At 37.9% G+C, this 17,368-nt stretch overlaps 1 protein-coding gene across 2 annotated transcripts in view; it reads right to left on the bottom strand.

Annotated features, from left to right (window-relative positions):
- Adamts3 (ADAM metallopeptidase with thrombospondin type 1 motif 3) overlaps positions 1-17,368 on the bottom strand; it is a 204,270-nt gene that overhangs the window by 175,237 nt on the left and 11,665 nt on the right. For both annotated transcript variants that reach the window (XM_070012305.1, XM_070012306.1), the window contains exon 3: positions 5,212-5,618. In XM_070012305.1, the coding sequence (XP_069868406.1) occupies positions 5,212-5,618 (407 nt within the window). The remainder of the gene's footprint in view (positions 1-5,211; positions 5,619-17,368) is intronic.

Raw genomic sequence — 17,368 nt, 5'->3', positions numbered from 1 at the left:
AATTAAACCAGAGAGTTCAAGCTCTTCATTAGTTAAGAAGTCACTATCTTTTTCCTTCTTGAACTTTCAAACTCTGCAAATTAAGTGCCTACTTAATTCTACCTTGCTAACCTAGCCAGGTATATAAGCTAGAGGTAAGATATGATTTCAGTCCTTTGTTCCTTAGAGCCTCTGAGCTCTTTCAAATCAGAATGTAAACTAGGAAGACAAGAGATCCATCCCCCTCTATCCTGTCAATAAATATACAACCCCCTCCATGGACGAGATGTCTCCCATGGAAGGAAAATGTGGGAGGCCATAGACCTGAAGGGATCAGATTCATCTCAGAATGTTCTAACGTTCTATTGTCAACAACTTAAAGTTCAGCACTTCAAAGTCCTTCTTCTCTAAATACACTACAAATGACTACAAGTTTACACCTAGTTTTCATACTAACCATTTCATTTATCAGACTGAACTGAATCTATTACAGTCACTAGTCAAATGTCCTCAGTCACATGTACTTGGCAATACTTGTTGAAACAAAGCTTCTGAAGTTAGATTTACTGAGAAAGGTATAGCAAGAACACTATTTTGGAATGGACCAAATCTCAAAGCACAAGTTTTAAGAAAAAAAAAAAGCAGGACTATTTTAGCTAAAAGTCAGTAAGTCTAACAAAGATAAAATGCTTCTGATATTAACCAGATGTAACTATCACATATTGTAGAAAAGAGATTAAATTATGATTACTAAATTGTTAACCCTAACTTTCAAGGACCCTGTCCTACTAGAAAAGATTCCTTCCTGCTAAAAGCCTTGGGTAGCCAAACAATGGTCTGAGCGAGGACACGAAAGGAGGATGGAGAAGCAGGAGGAAGATTATTTCTCCCTTCTGTTTTAACCAGACGTTCCCCATATTTTTCCATTTTACATATTACTTCATTGGATAAGCCCTAGTCATTTCATTTAAATGAAGAATTACAAATGTTGAAAACCTAAGACCTAGATAAATTCTCATTCTGGAAAATAAGCCCAAGAAGGAAATCTCTGACCTGGCATAACCCAGGAGAACAATTAACCGGTTGGTCTTCAACCAGTGTCCACTCATGGCCATCCAGGAATATTAACAAGGCAATGGTGCTTTAGTAGGTCAAGAAAAATTCAACTTCTTTTTATTATAAAATTTAAGACCTAAAGCCTAGAATCCCAACAACCCTGTATTTTGGTAAATTTATAGACCACAAAATAAGACGGTGAGCTGTAAACTACTCACAGGAGTGATTGAATGGTGTTACAAATCAAAGGGCAAGCCTCTGTAGAAGAAATATAAAATTTTCAGCTGGGATACTCAACCATCACTGTGTTCTTCACCCCTGAAAATGTGAAATTACCTTCCCTACCATGATACCCCACCACCGGGCTTTCATTTCAGAGATGAGAAGCAGAGAGGTTAACAGGGTCAATGGCTAGGTCAATGATGTTAGTAAGAAACTGTTGGAAAGAATGCTTAAGAAAATTCATGCTTGGGTGATCGGATCATTTGAGGGGAAAAAATGACCTAGGAAAGCAGAACTCTGCTCTAGTTTGAATGCTGTCAGAAAGCATGGAGAAACTGGGTTAAGTGAACAAGTCAATGATTCTTCATAATAAGTAGGATGGTCTAGAGAAAGAATACAGCTGTAATTTGTGCTGAATTATTAATCCTTCCTATCAATCCTGGCAAAGCCAAAAAAAGAGTCAATGTTAGATAGGAGCAGATAGTGTACTGGGTCATGCTCAGAAGAATCTCCATTAATTCTGTGGATTTCAGACACTTCAGGTGTCAGGCCTGTTTATGCAAAGATCACATTCGATACCTTGGCTCTGCCTATGTCACTCAAGATGTGACCTCTTAAATGGAGTCCGTATTTAGGGCTTTTCCTTTCATTGTTTCATAGCCATCTGGAATAACAGGCTGAATCTGATGGTTTCAGCCATATTTTCTTCCCATGTCCAGAGTGGGCAAAATCAGCTAAGTAACATTGTTTGCTATCTAGCCAAAGGAGAAAAACAATTTCTTTACTCCCCAGCTTCAGATCAATATTGTCATAAAATACAACAAAACCTATTGCTAGACAAATAATGCAAAAAAAACCCACAAAGTACCAGCCTAATTTTTAAACTTAATATTAGACCCAAAAGACACGCAACAGCTGTCAAATTACTACAAAAGGTTCACCTTTGTTTCACTGTATTTATATAGGCAGATACCTAATAACACGCACTTCTTGAGCAGCACTGTAGTTTATTATGAATTAAGTTAACTGCAGTTTGGTTACTACAAATTAATTCTGCCTCCTGTGTGCATTCTTCTAAATTCACATGGCATCTGACAAAGAGAAAAAGGTTAAGGATTTTCATTCATGGAAATGCTTAGCTATGACTCTTTCCATCACAGTTAAGAGAATGATGGATCCTATGTGCAAAAGCTTCAAAGATTAGCTGAATAAAATGTTACCTGAATAAAATCTTATCAGTAAGCTCTTCCTTGCAACCTTCTAAAATTAACCTAATCAAGGGATTAAATCTTCTACCCTCACAGAGCTAAATAGTATTCTCTTCCATATCAGGAGGCTTACCTGCAATTTCCCATTGGTATTTTTAGAGAAAAGAGCCAGACTTTCTACAAAGGACAACTTGGATTTGATTAGAATCCCATAATCCTCTACAGCAGTGGCCTTATATCCCAGAAAGTTGGTCCTAAAGCATCTGTTAGCTTCCCTCCCTAAGGTCAAGAAGTTCAAATATAAATTCATATACAGTGAGATGAAAGACACAAAGAGTACAGGCATCCACTTAATCAGCCGAATTTGTTCAAATCCTCGTCAGTTGGATTTCCTACATTATCTCTGAGGGCTTATCCTGACCAATGCAGTTATACAGTTTGAAGAATTGACCTTCAGCTGAATGAAACAACCACTACTGAATGAAGTCCAATCTTTTTTCCTTTCTTGCTTTCTTGTTCCTGGCACAACTGCTGGGAAGTATACCCTCTTTAAAAATGTATTCATTTGGGCTGGGAAGTTGGCTCAGTGGTAGAGCGCTTGCCTTGCATGCATGCCTGAGACCCTGGGTTCGATTCCTCAGCACCACATAAGCAAAAAAGAAAAAACCCAGAAGTGGCGCTATGACTCAAGTGTTAGAGTGCTAGCCTTGAGCTGAAGAGCTGAGGGACAGTGCCCAGGCCCAGAGTTCAGGCCCCATGACGGGACCCCCCCCCAAAAAAAGTATTCATTTGAGCACAGTCAGAACTGCCAAATGAAGAGAGATACAGAGATGAGGCTCTTTTCTGGGGTCATGTTCAAGGTCTAGGCCAAAACTCAACATGTATTTTCTGCTTAGAAACCATCTCATTCACAAAATCTCTCCAGGATATACTTCCCTTTACAACTTAAGGTAAACAAGTCATATGCATATATGAAGTATGCAAATATTTACTTACATAAATACTTTATATATGAAAGAAATGCTTTTTCAGATACTTTAGACACTTCTTTGGCAAAAAAAAAAATCTTTGACCTCCAAAAGGATGTGATCATGATTTTTTTTTCAAATTTTTTCAAGTTGCCTGGAATAGTAAGCCCAAAACTGGCTTCCTAAAAAATATTTTTAATTAATTGAACTGTGAATACTTGAAGTATATGAATTTTGTATACGAACAGCATTACATTATGCTGATATACACAATTAGCTATGATATTTTAAAAATGAGAAAATAATGCTCATTCACATTTTACTCATACTTTGTTTTCCTTATGATTAGTTATTGCCCTAGATTTAATCTGATATGTGCAGAAAGAAAAACACTGATTACTATATGGAAAAAGTTACATATGAAAATAATTGTGATACACCATCAAAATCATTTTTGCCCTTTTCTCTTACCTGAAGTATAATTTTTCTAATCAATATACCATTTCAACTTAACTAAAACAGTGTATAATTTTTGATACCACAAAAATTAAAAGTAATGTTTAAGACTGTACTCAAGATATTTTACTTAAAAGTGTTATAGAATAGTGCCATTTTATCATTCCTTTCATTTTATATCTTAAAATTCAATCAAAGCTCTCTCCATAATATTTCAATCTACATTTCTTTAGTCTGCTCTTCTAGACAGCATTTCCTTTGTTTCTTTAATGACTTTAGTTAACATATATCTATTTTTCTGTATAATAAGGAGACTTGACAGCAAAAAGTTAAAAGTATAATGAACTAACCAGCCTTTGGTTACACATACAGCAAACTCCATTGGGCTGGGCTTATATTTCTAACAGTATGTTTACAGGAACAAAGGAAGAATATTAAAGTTATAAGCAAAGTACCAGATAAAATATAATAATTACAATAAGAAATATAAATGATATTTTGAGAACTTACAGAAGCAGTGACAAAACAAAAATAATAGCTCAACACCCAAGAAACAGCAACCTGACGACCACAAAAGAATAACTGGTTACTCTTTTTGAACAGACTTGAAGTCAGCTATGAATGGAAGAGGCAGAAACACTGACAATGTTCAAGCAACATCTAAACACACAAAACAAAAATATTTCACATCTGCAGAGTACATAAAGAAGGGTTGGCTACTATAAGCCTCAAGTAAAAAACTGAAAAGCAATATATTGGTATTTTAAGGAAAAAATAACAATCAAAGCCACCACACAGGGAAAAAAGTACATCTCATGTTCATAAAATAATGCTACTTGGCCAAATTCTGGCCAACGATCTGCTTATTTCCCACTCTGGCATTCCGAGAAAGCTAAAGAATGCTTTCAAAATACTTTCTTTAAGGAGATATCCAAAATTTTCCACATAAGAAATAAAGTAGAGACCTTTTGGAGGGATCTATGTTTCTTTAGAAAGTTTTTAGCAAACTTTAAAAGAAATAAGGAAATAAAAATTCCCCCAATAGAACACAAGGGAAAACATAAAAATGCTAAAATAGTTGTCTCTTGTTTCTTGGAATAATCTTGTTTTCATGTCTCAAGTTAAGCCAAAGCACACAGTTCCGACAGCACAAAAAGGTTTTCAGTACTTTTTTCCCAACTGAAAATATAACAATGAAGTTTCCTTTACACCTCTACCTTCCAAATCATGCTAAAGATACCTTATACTTGAACACACACCTGAACACACACACACACACACACACACACACACACACACACACAATAAGAAATGAGTCTTACCAGACCATCACAGTTGCTAATGGCAACAGAAGTTCCTGGAATGTCCACAATGTCACCAACATAAGCACAGTTGGTCTGCAAGGGCTCTGTTCTCCAGATTGTTTCTGCAGCATTTCCAGGCTGATCATCATGTAAGTGGCCAGTTATATTCCCAGGAACTGGGGATGTCTCGTGCCATTCTACTACAGCCCCAGGAGCAATTAATTGAGTGTTAGGCTTTAGTCGCAGATGAAAATCTTTTCCAAATGCTGTGATGTTAAAGAACAACTGCTCAGAGTTGGAAGACACATCCCTCGTTGACCTCTTTTTATGATTTGCAGAAAGAATATGGGAAACATAATGTCCTTCTACATTTGTGCTGAATGGAGTCACCAGCTCATATTCTTTATGTCCTTTTATTGGTAAATCTGTGGGATTAAAACAACAACAACAGAATTTATAGAATCCTGTGCAACAAGATATCAGAAGATAAAGAACTTAAGCATAAAATGCCTATCTCACAAGACCATACCTCAGTTTGCTAACAAATAAATTACTGAATCATGTCACAGAATGCATTGTGAACATTCACTTATGTGTTTGAAAATGTGAATATACTTTTTCCATAAACTATACCTGGCTTATTTAAACTCAAAATATACTCCCAAATAACTTAGTATTGACACAAGTGATACCTGCTACAAACTTTTAGCAAAGTTTTATTACATAAATTTTATTGTCTTCACTTTTTTCCCTGCAGAAACCCCAGAATTTATACAGATCACAGTAGGGGCTTTACATTGCTTTAACCATAAGCAATAATGTCTAACCTGTAATTTATAGCATCATAATTTATATGTACATTTTCAGTCATTGCAACCCTAACAATCGTACATCACAAGTGAGGAAACAGATTCAGGGAAGGTCTGCATCCAAACTCAAACAACTGTAAAGCACAAATGAAAATCTAAACTATTCTCCAAAGTCCACACATTCATTCTGCTATATTATGCCATGTTCTAACTATGAGAATATGAAAAGTTATATATATACATATATAAAGAATATATAAAGTTATGAGAATATGAAAAAGGTAACAATCTATAACATTCAGATACCAGTAGAAATGGTAGTGTCATTTTGCACAGTATATCATTTAAATGTGAATGTGCATTTGGAACTTTACAACATAGAAGTCAAGTTAAACTGAATCTCACTGTTGGGACATTTCCCTCCCCCCGGGCACGCCCCCCCCCCCCCAGCTCAGGCCAAATGTGAGCACTGTGTTTACTAAACTACAAATACCCTTGGGAAAGAGAAGAGACAGGGTTTTGGAGAAGGAAACAAAGAGGACAAGGATGGACAAAGAAAGTCTGGGAAGGAAAATCCAAGACCAAAAATTTAATCTAGAAATGTAGAGAATGAACACAAATATCAAAGAGGAAAGTTTACACAGTACGGGATGAATGGAAACCTTCCTTGAGGACAAGACTCTCCCCATTCAACCTGGTGCTCTCAGTATTATTCAGTACAAGATTTTATACATGGTATGTCGCCTGGATTTCTTTAATATGAATTAATTTAATTTATAGGTAACCACAGAACCCTTGCTTTGCCTATGCTGTTACCCATTGACTCCCACACCACACTACTTAAGGCACACTACCCTAAGCTTCTGACTGCACCAAAATAATCTCTCATAACTTTCTCCAACTATCCTTTGATGGTTTCAAGAGTCCAAGGGGGGATCCGTGCTCATTTTCAATGTATACGTTTCCTACGTCCTCTAAAGGGAATTCACACAAAAATAGTCGAGACAATATGCTGATGCCTGGAGAATAATACTCTCAGGAAGAATATACTGAGGCTCCTTTAACCCCCCTCTAGGAAATACCCAGAGCCTTGTGTTTACCATACAGAAGCTCTATATCCTAGACTCCTAGACAGATTTGTACTTAAGAATAATATCATATCTACTACTCACAAGAACCAGAACAGTTTGGTAGTACTGGAAAAATTATTTTTTAAATGAGAACATGACCCTAGAAGGTCTCTCACACAAAGTTTCAGTTCTGGTCATTTTGACTCTATGTATCTTGTGTACCTACCCACTTCACAGGAGATAGAACACCTCATTTCTGATTTCTAACCTAAAATCTGACCTATAATTCAAAGCTATCACCTATCTATAGCCACCCAACCAGTGCTTCTTTTTAGCATCACTTCAATAATTTCAGTAAAAGACTAACTCTTTTGAGTTTTAGTAGGAAACATGGTAGGGTAGGTAACTATCAAAAGCTATAAAAAAGCATTTTTATCTCAGATTACAATCACCTAAGAAAACTAAATTATGTCCAATGTTATTTTTACTGCATCCCAAGTTTATACATTTTATAGACCCAACTACTTCCACAAAGCAATAGAGCATATGATTAAGGTTTGTAGAAGAAAGCAACAATCTCAGTCACATGTCACCTTGATCCAGGTTCTTCATTAGTTTCCATTTCCTTGGAACTGAGTTGGTATGAGGTTTAAATGAGATTATATAGAAGGATTCAGTATTCATTCACTACTATCAATTTAAATGTAAGCTAGATACTCATTAAAATAATGACATGTTCAATTTTAAAGTTAGAAACTATGTAACTGTCAGCTGTGGTGGCTGAGGTGGGGGCAAAGCTACAGGTACAACATGTTTTTGTGAGCCCTTAATTCCACAAGCACAGAGAGTTGTAAAGCCACTGTAAAACCCCACTGTTGGTCATCCAGTACCCAAGCCTTACTCCAATATGCAGGGATTTTCCCACAACCCCCAGACATCATCCTCTTGTGCTTTTGTGTCAACTTACTTAGGAGCAACCTGCCACATGTGCATGGTTTGCTAGCACCTCATCCTTTCCAAGAACAGTAGCTAGAGTCCTCTGAACCACTTCTTTGTTTGTCTACATTACTAGATTACTCTCACCAAAAAGCGCCCATCGTACATCCCATCCCTAACAACAACAACAAAAACCTGGATGCCTAAGTTCATGTATTAAAGACTTAATCCCCAATTGCAAGTGCTGAGATGTGGCCCAGTTAACGGGGTCTTAAGAAGTGTCTTCTCAACAGGAGTAAAGCCAGTATCATGGGAGTAAATCACTTATAAAATAGTGAGTTCCACCGGCTTCCCTTCCCTTCCACCTGCACTCTCTGCCCCTCTGTCTCTCTACTACCCTCTGCCCCTCTATCCTTCTACCCTCTGCCCCTTTGCCAAGGGATGATGCAGCAAGAGAGGGTCTCATCAGATTCTTGCCTCTCAACTGTGGACCTCCTAGACTATAGAACTGTAAGGACAACAAATCTCTGCTCTTTATACAGTGCCCAATCTTCAAGAGTCTGTGATAAAAACAAAAAAAAAGGGACTAAGATACTAATCTAGTAATTACTCAATTGCTCTAATTCTTCATTCCTCTTCTAAGTAAATACTTGAGAAGACTGACTATATTGGATGTCTGTATTTCATATCATTTGAATCTTTTTCCTTCTTTTTTTTTTCCTTTTCTTTTGGTGCTGGTATTGGGGCTTGAATTCAGAGATCAGGCAATGTTTTTGAACTTTTGTGCTCAAAGCTAGTGTTCTACCACCTGAACCACAGCTCCATTTCTGGCTTTCCTTTTTGTAGTTAATTGAAGAATCTCATAGATTTTCCTGCTCGGGCTGGTTTTGAACCTCTCTATCTTCAGATTTCAGCATCCTGAGTAGTTAGGATTACAATGGCATAAGCCACTGGCACCTAGTTCACTCTTGTTCCTTCTTAAACCCATTCCATCAGACTACTGTAAAGACACTGGTAGCCACTGTTGCTTAAGCAATGGTCCAGATCCTGTTTACTGCTTCCTGTCAATTGCATCTGACCCAGGTTCTTTCTCCTCCCTGTTTTGAAGAACTGCTTTTATTTAGCTTCTTGGATACATTCTCTTCTAGTTCTCCCCTTTCTTCTCTGGCCTCCCCCTTTTCAATCTCTCTTCCTTATAGCTCTTTATTCTTATGGCTGTACATGGATACCTTTGCATGTACCCTCCCTAGCCTGGAGAGCTCATCCTATCACATTACTGAATGTTTTCTCAATTATACACTTCCAGTCCAGACTTCATCTGTGAGGGATTCTCTCATAAACTCAGGTGCCTACAAAGTCCTTTGAGTGTGTCATGTCTCAACATTCTGAAAAGTAGTGTCAAGATTCCAAATACATCATTTGTAAAGAAATGGATGGACCTGAGGGGGAAAAATATGTTAAGTGAAGTTAAGTCAGGCCCAGGAAGACAAAGGACACATGCTTTCTCTCATATGTGGAAGCTAAAATCAATTTATACATGTACAAGTAAACATGCATGGGTTGTCTGCAACGATACACAAATGTATTAACTAAAGTAAGGCATTTGCAGTGCATAATTCAAATAGTGCAATTCTTTAGAAAAACTCAACAGTCCAACAAAATGAATACCAGGAAACTGGCACGTGAAAGGTGGGAGAGAGGTCAGGGATATGGGAGGTAGAAGAATGAAGAAAAGGAGGAGGAGGAAGAGAGTGCAGCTACATACAATGTTCAATCCATCCCCTATGAAATCAAGGAAAGTGAGGGGAGGGATTAGGTTGGGAGGGATGGGAAAGAATGATGAAAGAGATGATATCAATCAAGATTCGTTGTTCTCAAACTGATTTGTTGAATAGTAACTCCTTTGTACAACTAAAGATAAGAAAAACGTAAATTAAAAAAAAAAGATTCTCCATCTCCCAGATTTGTCCCTTCTCACATCAGTGGCCACATAGCCTCCAGTCATTCAGCCCCAATGGGTTCCAAATCATCCTTAACTCTTCACATACCACAAACCTAGTCTTTAAACAAACTTGGCAGGTGCCACATTCAAAATATATCCAGGCTCTGATCACTCCTCACCACCTCATTTACTACTATCCTAGGCCAAACCAACATCACCTCAGTTTTGGAGATGTGTCAGGAATATTCTCTTTGCTCCTGTGGTTATCCTCAAAAGAGAACCAGTGATTAAAGTAGCAGATCATGTCAGTTTTTTCCTCACTCCCAATCCGTAAGAGAAAATAGTTCACAATGTCCTACATCCTGAAACTGGGAATCCCACATCATAAGGCTTTTGTACAAGAACGTTTCCCCTAAGGTTCCCATTTCTCTCCTCTCAGACAGCAACAAAGCTCCCCCCTCAACCCCTTCAGGTTTATACCTAAACGTATCACTCTCATTGAAATCTTTTCTGACCACCATTAGCCATCTTATCACTCTACTCCCTGCGATGCTTTTCCTTTCTCCACAGATCTTCATCACCATGTGACAGCCTACAAATTGTTTCTTCCACATTATTACACATCAGCTTTGACAGCAGTAAATTTATCTCTTTACTGTAGTTCTTCACTGCCCAAAACAATTTGAAATCACTCAATAAATATTTGTGAATACATATAAATGAATGAAAGGAATGAATGAGCGAGCAATTTGAGCCTGGAGTATTTAAAGTTAGCATCAACAGCAATCTCACCACCAAGTCACTGATGATGGCAAACTACAAGCTGACATGTACCTAGAACCAGAATTCTGTTTGCAAAACCTGTGCATATTTCTCATAGCTCCTGCTGACCTATAAGCCAAACATTGTATGGTACTCAGGTCCTGCAACTTAAGATGCCAGGAACAAGAAATGGATGTAATCATTAGAACAGACCATCTAGAGGCCAAACAGGGAGCCCCTCATCCTCTGAGCAGGAAGTTAGTCCCCACTCTGCAATCCCTTTGGATATTCAGAGACAAAGTATACCAGAAAACAATGAACAAGACCTTGAAAACATTTAATCCTGGCCTCTTTCTACAATTTAGGCCTCTCAAGTCAGACCTGACGCACTGTTAGCCTATTGCTGTTCCCTGGGAGGAAAAGATTTCCTCCATGGATGTCAGGCCTTTCTTCCACCCCCTGCCTCACTCTTCACTGGTGAAAGAGATTGGTGTGGCTGCAAAGTCTGGGAAGAGGTTCACAAAGCGGAGCACGTTCCTTTTCATCCTTCTTCCTGGAGACAAGACTGACAGGGAGTGTGTGTTCTCTTCCAGCAGCCGAGGCTCCCTGAGACCTGGCTGGCACCCAGTCACAGGGGTCATTTATCTCTCAAAGTAAATGCCTTGGGCTCCACCCCAGTCTCTTCTGTAAGATATCTCATTTTTCACTATGTCTTTATTTTACTTATCAATATATTTGGAACCTTAGCAGACAAGACGTAGATGTTTTTATTTGATATATTTGAGATCTTCTCAGAACCTGAACTTCCTCTAGAAGAAGGTCACATCTTCCATTTGTCAGTCTACAAAATTTTTTTTAAATATTTTTGGGTTGGAAAATTCTCTCATATTTTAACATTGCTATTCTTTCCTTAATATACTTTTAATAATAGTGTGCATTATTTGTATAAACTTAACAAGTTTCATTACTTTTCACATATGTATACTGTCCTTTGATCATATCTACACCCCTCCCTTCCTCTTCCCCAATAATACTTCTCTTTCTTCCCTTCAACAGCCCCCTTCTACTTTCATGTTAAATTCCTATTTAACATTCTTGTAACTATATAAAACAACCACATTCTTCTGTATGTAGGGATGTGTTTATATGTGAAAGGTACGTAAGAAAATCTTAACTGACACATATAATAATAATTTACATGCAAGTTACATCAAAAGAAATTTAACTTGAAGAATCACTATACAAAGTAAAGAGATCTAGGACCATGCCTTGATAATTATGTTTACTAAAAATAATACATTCATACTAACTAGTACTCATGTATGATAAATATATATCTGGCTCAACAAGACCACATTTATGTCAACATCCAAAATCAAATCCTTAAGAGATTTTAATGATCTGATTCAAGATTGTTCCCTACATGGCCTCCACAATCCTAATAGGGATGTTTTATTAAACAGTTAAACTATGTAAGATTGGAGATCAGGGAACTGGTTTTAAGGTAAGGTAATACAAAGCAATGTCTTTGGCAGATGGTATTATTAACCATATTCTGAGCAGGATGTGTTCAAGAACTGACCTAACTCACAAAAAATAACTGACGCATAAATATATGAGATACCAGTCTTTTGTTACTACTAAACTAATTTTTCCTGCTGAGCCCATGTTTTATTCCAGCACTTGGGAGGCTGAGGCAGAAGGATCATGAGCTTGAGGCCAGTCTGGGCTACATAGCAAGACACTGCCTCAAAAAAGGAAAAATTCTTTTTCCTCTCATGTATAATTCTGTTTGAGACTAGAAGATTCATGTTAAAACTAATCATGAAGGCCAAAGCTCTGCTGTTAGATGTTTCACATTAAAATTCTCTTTGAGGAAAAAAATGAAAGATTAGAGAAGTCAACATTCTATTTCCACATAAAGATTAAGCCACAATGGCGCAAAACTCCAAAAGCTAAAATTGCTCTAAAAGCTAAAACTTTTTGATCACTGACATGACACCACAAGTAGAAAATTCCACTATGGCCTATTAAAATTGCAGGTGCACTAACAATTCTGTATGAAATTGTGTTTGTGCTACGCGTATTAACTATATACATTTAGTCTGGGTTCTCATTACCCAAATACCTCATTATTCACATGCGAATATTCCAAAATCCAAGATAAAATATGTGACATACAAAACATATCTGGTCCCAAACATTTCAGACAAGAAAACTCAATGTACATTTTTTTTTAAAAAAAATCTTTGACTTTCTGTTTAAACAGCAACTATGGTCGGCTTCCCTACTGTTTTTCAGACTTCAACTATTTTTTTAGGCTTAGGGCCTCTTCACACATGTCTGGCTTGAGCAGGGTATTCTATACTTAATAATCTCTCAATAAAAATAAATTTTAAAAAAAAGTAGCACCTTCAAAGTTTAACCTGAACAGGTAAGTTCTCAGCAGCAAAAAATATGCCTCTCTCTCCTCCTACGTAATATAGCTGAAGAAATGTGAATTTTCACCTAAACATCAGCATGCTTTCTGACTTCAGGATTTCTGTCAGTTGGTGCGGATGCTTCCAAATCAATTAACAATGTTACATCAGGTCATTATGGTATTATTCAACACTTACTTAGATTTCCTTAGGAATTCCTCTCCCTTGTCCTCCAAATACCCACACATAGTTTATCACATCACATGAAAAAGTTACAAGTGTCAAGTCCAAAGCCCCAACAGAAGTTTTCATACTAACTCTTGTATAACTAACAAAATACTATCTAAATTATGGCCAGAAAACTACCTTAAGGTACAGATTTTAGGTATGTAGGCCTGCCATCATAATGATTTGTGACACTTTAACACTTTCTATATCAGTCCTTATCTATAAACACGGGGATAAAAATATTACCTCACATGTTGTAATACAGTCACCATTCAATGTGCTTAGGAAAGTATCTAGGAAATAATAAATACTCAGTGTTCTCAAGGATACAGGGTATAACTCAACGGTGGTAGAATGCTCACCTAGCATGCCAAGGCCCCAGGTTCAATATCCACCGCCCCACATATACAAAAAGTTAGCAATAATTAAGATTACTGTGTTGTTCATTCTAAATATTATTGCAACTATATTGAAATTGATACACAGATTCATTTTTTGGGGGGTCCAGTCATGGGGCCTGAACTCTGGGCCTGGGCGCTGTCCCTTAGCTCTTCAGCTCAAGTCTAGCCTCTACCACTTAAGCCACAGCGCCACTTCCAGCTTTTTTCTTTTTTGCTTATGTGGTGTTGAGGAATCGAACCCAGGGCCTCAGGCATGCAAGGCAAGCGCTCTACCACTGAGCCACCTTCGCAGCCCAGATTTATTTTTTTTTCTCACTAGACTTGAAAAACACTTTAAAAATCATCTGTTAATCAAATTCCTGACCTTTAAAAAAATTCAGAGACAAACTGACTTCACCCAAATCAGTTCTGAAGCTGGGCATGTAAGACCTTCTGTACTCTGTTCTCATTTTGTGTGCTGTTTTGGATGCTGTTCTTGAGCTTTTTCACTCAAGACTAGTGCTCTACCACTTTGAGCCATAGCACCACTTCTGGTTTTCTGGTGATTAATTGGAGATAAGAGTCTCAAAGACTTTCCTGCCTGAGCTGGCTTCAAACTATGATCCTCAGCTATCAGCCTACAGGGTAGCCAGGATTACAGGCATGAGCCACTAGCTCTGTTCCTTTTGACATCGCCTCCACAAAGCATACTAATATGTCCTAATGCATTCGCTAGCTCTGACTGTATCTCACCTGCCTTTGTAGTCTCCTCTGTGGCATCACCAGGGTAAAAGGGCAACTGAGCAAATCTAGCAGTGTCCCTAAGTCTGATCTCAAGACCCATCTTTCCCACGAAACCTTCCAGGCAACTTGCATGCAAAATATTCAGACCTTCTGGTCTGGGCTTCCATAGCTCTGTCAAGTCATTTGACACAAGTCATACACTAGGGGAAAAAAAAAAAGGCTTAAACTCTCTCCAGAAGAAAAGCCACATGTTTATATCTTGTTCCTTCAGAGGTTTTAAGTTATTTGGGGCAGAGGTATACTGTGTTTAAATGTCCCCGATGATACCTCTTAAGGAGACAGAGAAAAAAACAGGAAGAAAAGGAAAGAAGGGAGGAAAGGAAGAGAGGGAAGGAAAGTAAAAGAGGGAAGGAAATAAAGGAGAAAGGGTGGTCTTTTGGGGGGGAGTAGAGGCTTCTCAAGAGGCAACACCGTGTGAGGGGTCTGGTCCATGTGTACAGTATGACACAGCGGCCCAGGCTCTGGGATCATCTGAACTCCTTCACAGGTTCAGCCATATGCTACAACTAAGGACAAGGAATCTGGTCTCCTCCTAAGTGTGCTACAGAATGATACACAAATGTCTTCTAAAGGGCACTCCATTTCCTCTCCCAAAAATGATAAAGTTTGTCCTATAGGCCCGTAAGAGGAAACAATGTCTTTAGCATTACAAACAATACTGCAAGACTTCACTTTAAATCTCCCATGTCACAGGGAACTTTTAGATGACCAAATTAACACCAAAGCTACCCCAGGCACAAGAATGCTTAAATTGATACCATGTGGCTTATAGTTCCAGGCAAGGAGTTGGGTGTGGTGGCTGAGCACTAAATATTTAGAGTCAGAAAGCACCGTCTTTGGATTGTGGTTCTAGCTTGATGAGCTTTGTATTATCTTATTGTGAAAATAAAAGTTCAAAAGAGTCATCTGGAAGATAGTTTTAGAGATCCAATAAAGTGAGACAGATGAAGAACTTGTTCCACCTCATACAGGTCAATACATTAAAAAATGAATTGATGTCATTATTGTCATCTCTAACAAGAGTCATAGATGGAGGAAGTCTATTTCAAATCCCTTCCATCCCCAGCACCCCTAAGACTTCTTTCCGCAACAGTTCCACTCCAGCCTGGTGCAGGAAGAGGACCTAAAATCCATGCTGGTCATAGCCATCCCTGCACCATGACTCACTTAGAAGTCTGGCATTCTCTCCCAAGAACTACTGACTACTACATGTAGGCAATTTCCCTCATCAGGTATAAATTCTCAGTAAGTAATGATCTACCCTCAAGAATGAGATCAAACCAGCATTTTCAAAATCAGCTCAAGAAGCAGCTCCAACAACAACATTCACAAATCCTAAACCCAGGATGAGGGAATGACTTTCATCAGAAATGACAGGAGCCAGCTGCTCCAGGAAAGATGCAGGCCATGTGAAGAGTGGACATTAGTGAGCAAACCAAATGCCGAAGGGCTCAGCAAGGCTATAAACACTCCTGGGGAAGGAAACACAACCTCTCTCAAAAAGCAATTAAAAATTAATTGTGGCACATGCTGAAATTCTGCACACAGCCAAATCCTTTTCTCTCACTTCATTCCACCCCCACCCCAAGGCTTTTTATCACCACAACACAAGAAAGAGTCTTGGTGTGTCTTTTTCAGCTGCAGATCGAGTTTTGTTGTCCAAGATTCTTCACAAAGCTATTTGAAGAAAAGAAAGGTGGGGGGGAGGGGGTTACAAGGGTTATTCATTATTGTGAAAGAACAAATACTTGGGGACTTAGAAATTCTTCTCATTTTTAAAAAATCTGACTTCATAATAAATATTTGTTGCAACTGCACAATGTTTATGTTCAAGAAAGTCATTTAGGGAAGAACAGTACATTCTTTACAGTTCCAGAACATAAAATCAGGTAAGAGAAGATCTTTCAAGAAGAAAAAAAATGCATGGTTGAAGAAAAATATCCCAGTATTTTGTTTGCTACACATAATCAACATCAGGATAACAAATAGAGGATTCAATAACAGAAAGAAGAGGATTTGTTTTAAGTGGGGCCCAAATGCTAAAAGTTTAACATTCCAATCTTCATTTTTCAAAGAAGCCCTTCTAAGTGGTCAGATCTGCTATCAATAGAAAATTTTAGAAACTCAAATTTATATTACACATTCCACAAATCAACCTTTTTTATACTCCTTACAAGTATCTTGAGGGATGGTACTTTTAAACATTAACATTGAGCCTAGAATTTTAAATCCATGAAAATTTGAATGTGTCCCCAGGGGCAAATGCTGGAGAAAAAAAAGACAGATAAGAAATAGGGAGAACATTTTTTAAAGTTTCCACTAAATCTTTCTTCTGATAATTATTATTTTCCAAATCTAAATAGCCTAGTTCATGATTTAGCAGAAGTAGGAAAAACTAGGACATTCTACTAGGCCAATATATTAGTTTACCATAGCTGTGGTAACAAATTACCAACAGGTAGAGACAAAAACAACCCTACAGATTGAAATGTCTGAAATAGGTTGCTCTGAGCAAACATCAACGTGTCATCAGGCAGGACTGCCTTCCTTCTGGAAGGCCTAGGATAGAATCTGCTTCCTTGCCTTTCTCTCCTTCAGGAGCTGTCTCCATCTTCAAAACCAGTGACCCCAGGCCAACTCCTTCCAATGTTTCCATCCTTCACGTTCTCTCTTCTCACCTCTCATTTCTACTTATAAGGATGCCCCCCCAACTAATCCTGGATAATCTGTCTATTTTAAGGTCACTTTAATTAGCAACTTTAATCCTCCTCTGCCAGAAACCAAACATAGACACAGATCTCAAGGACTCTATTTACCACAGCTA

The sequence above is a fragment of the Dipodomys merriami genome, unplaced genomic scaffold, assembly GCF_024711535.1.
Source record: "Dipodomys merriami isolate MVZ:Mamm:240054 unplaced genomic scaffold, mDipMer1.0.p SCAF_9, whole genome shotgun sequence".
NCBI classification, from domain to species: domain Eukaryota; kingdom Metazoa; phylum Chordata; class Mammalia; order Rodentia; family Heteromyidae; genus Dipodomys; species Dipodomys merriami.
This window is presented reverse-complemented; position numbering and strand designations above follow the sequence as displayed.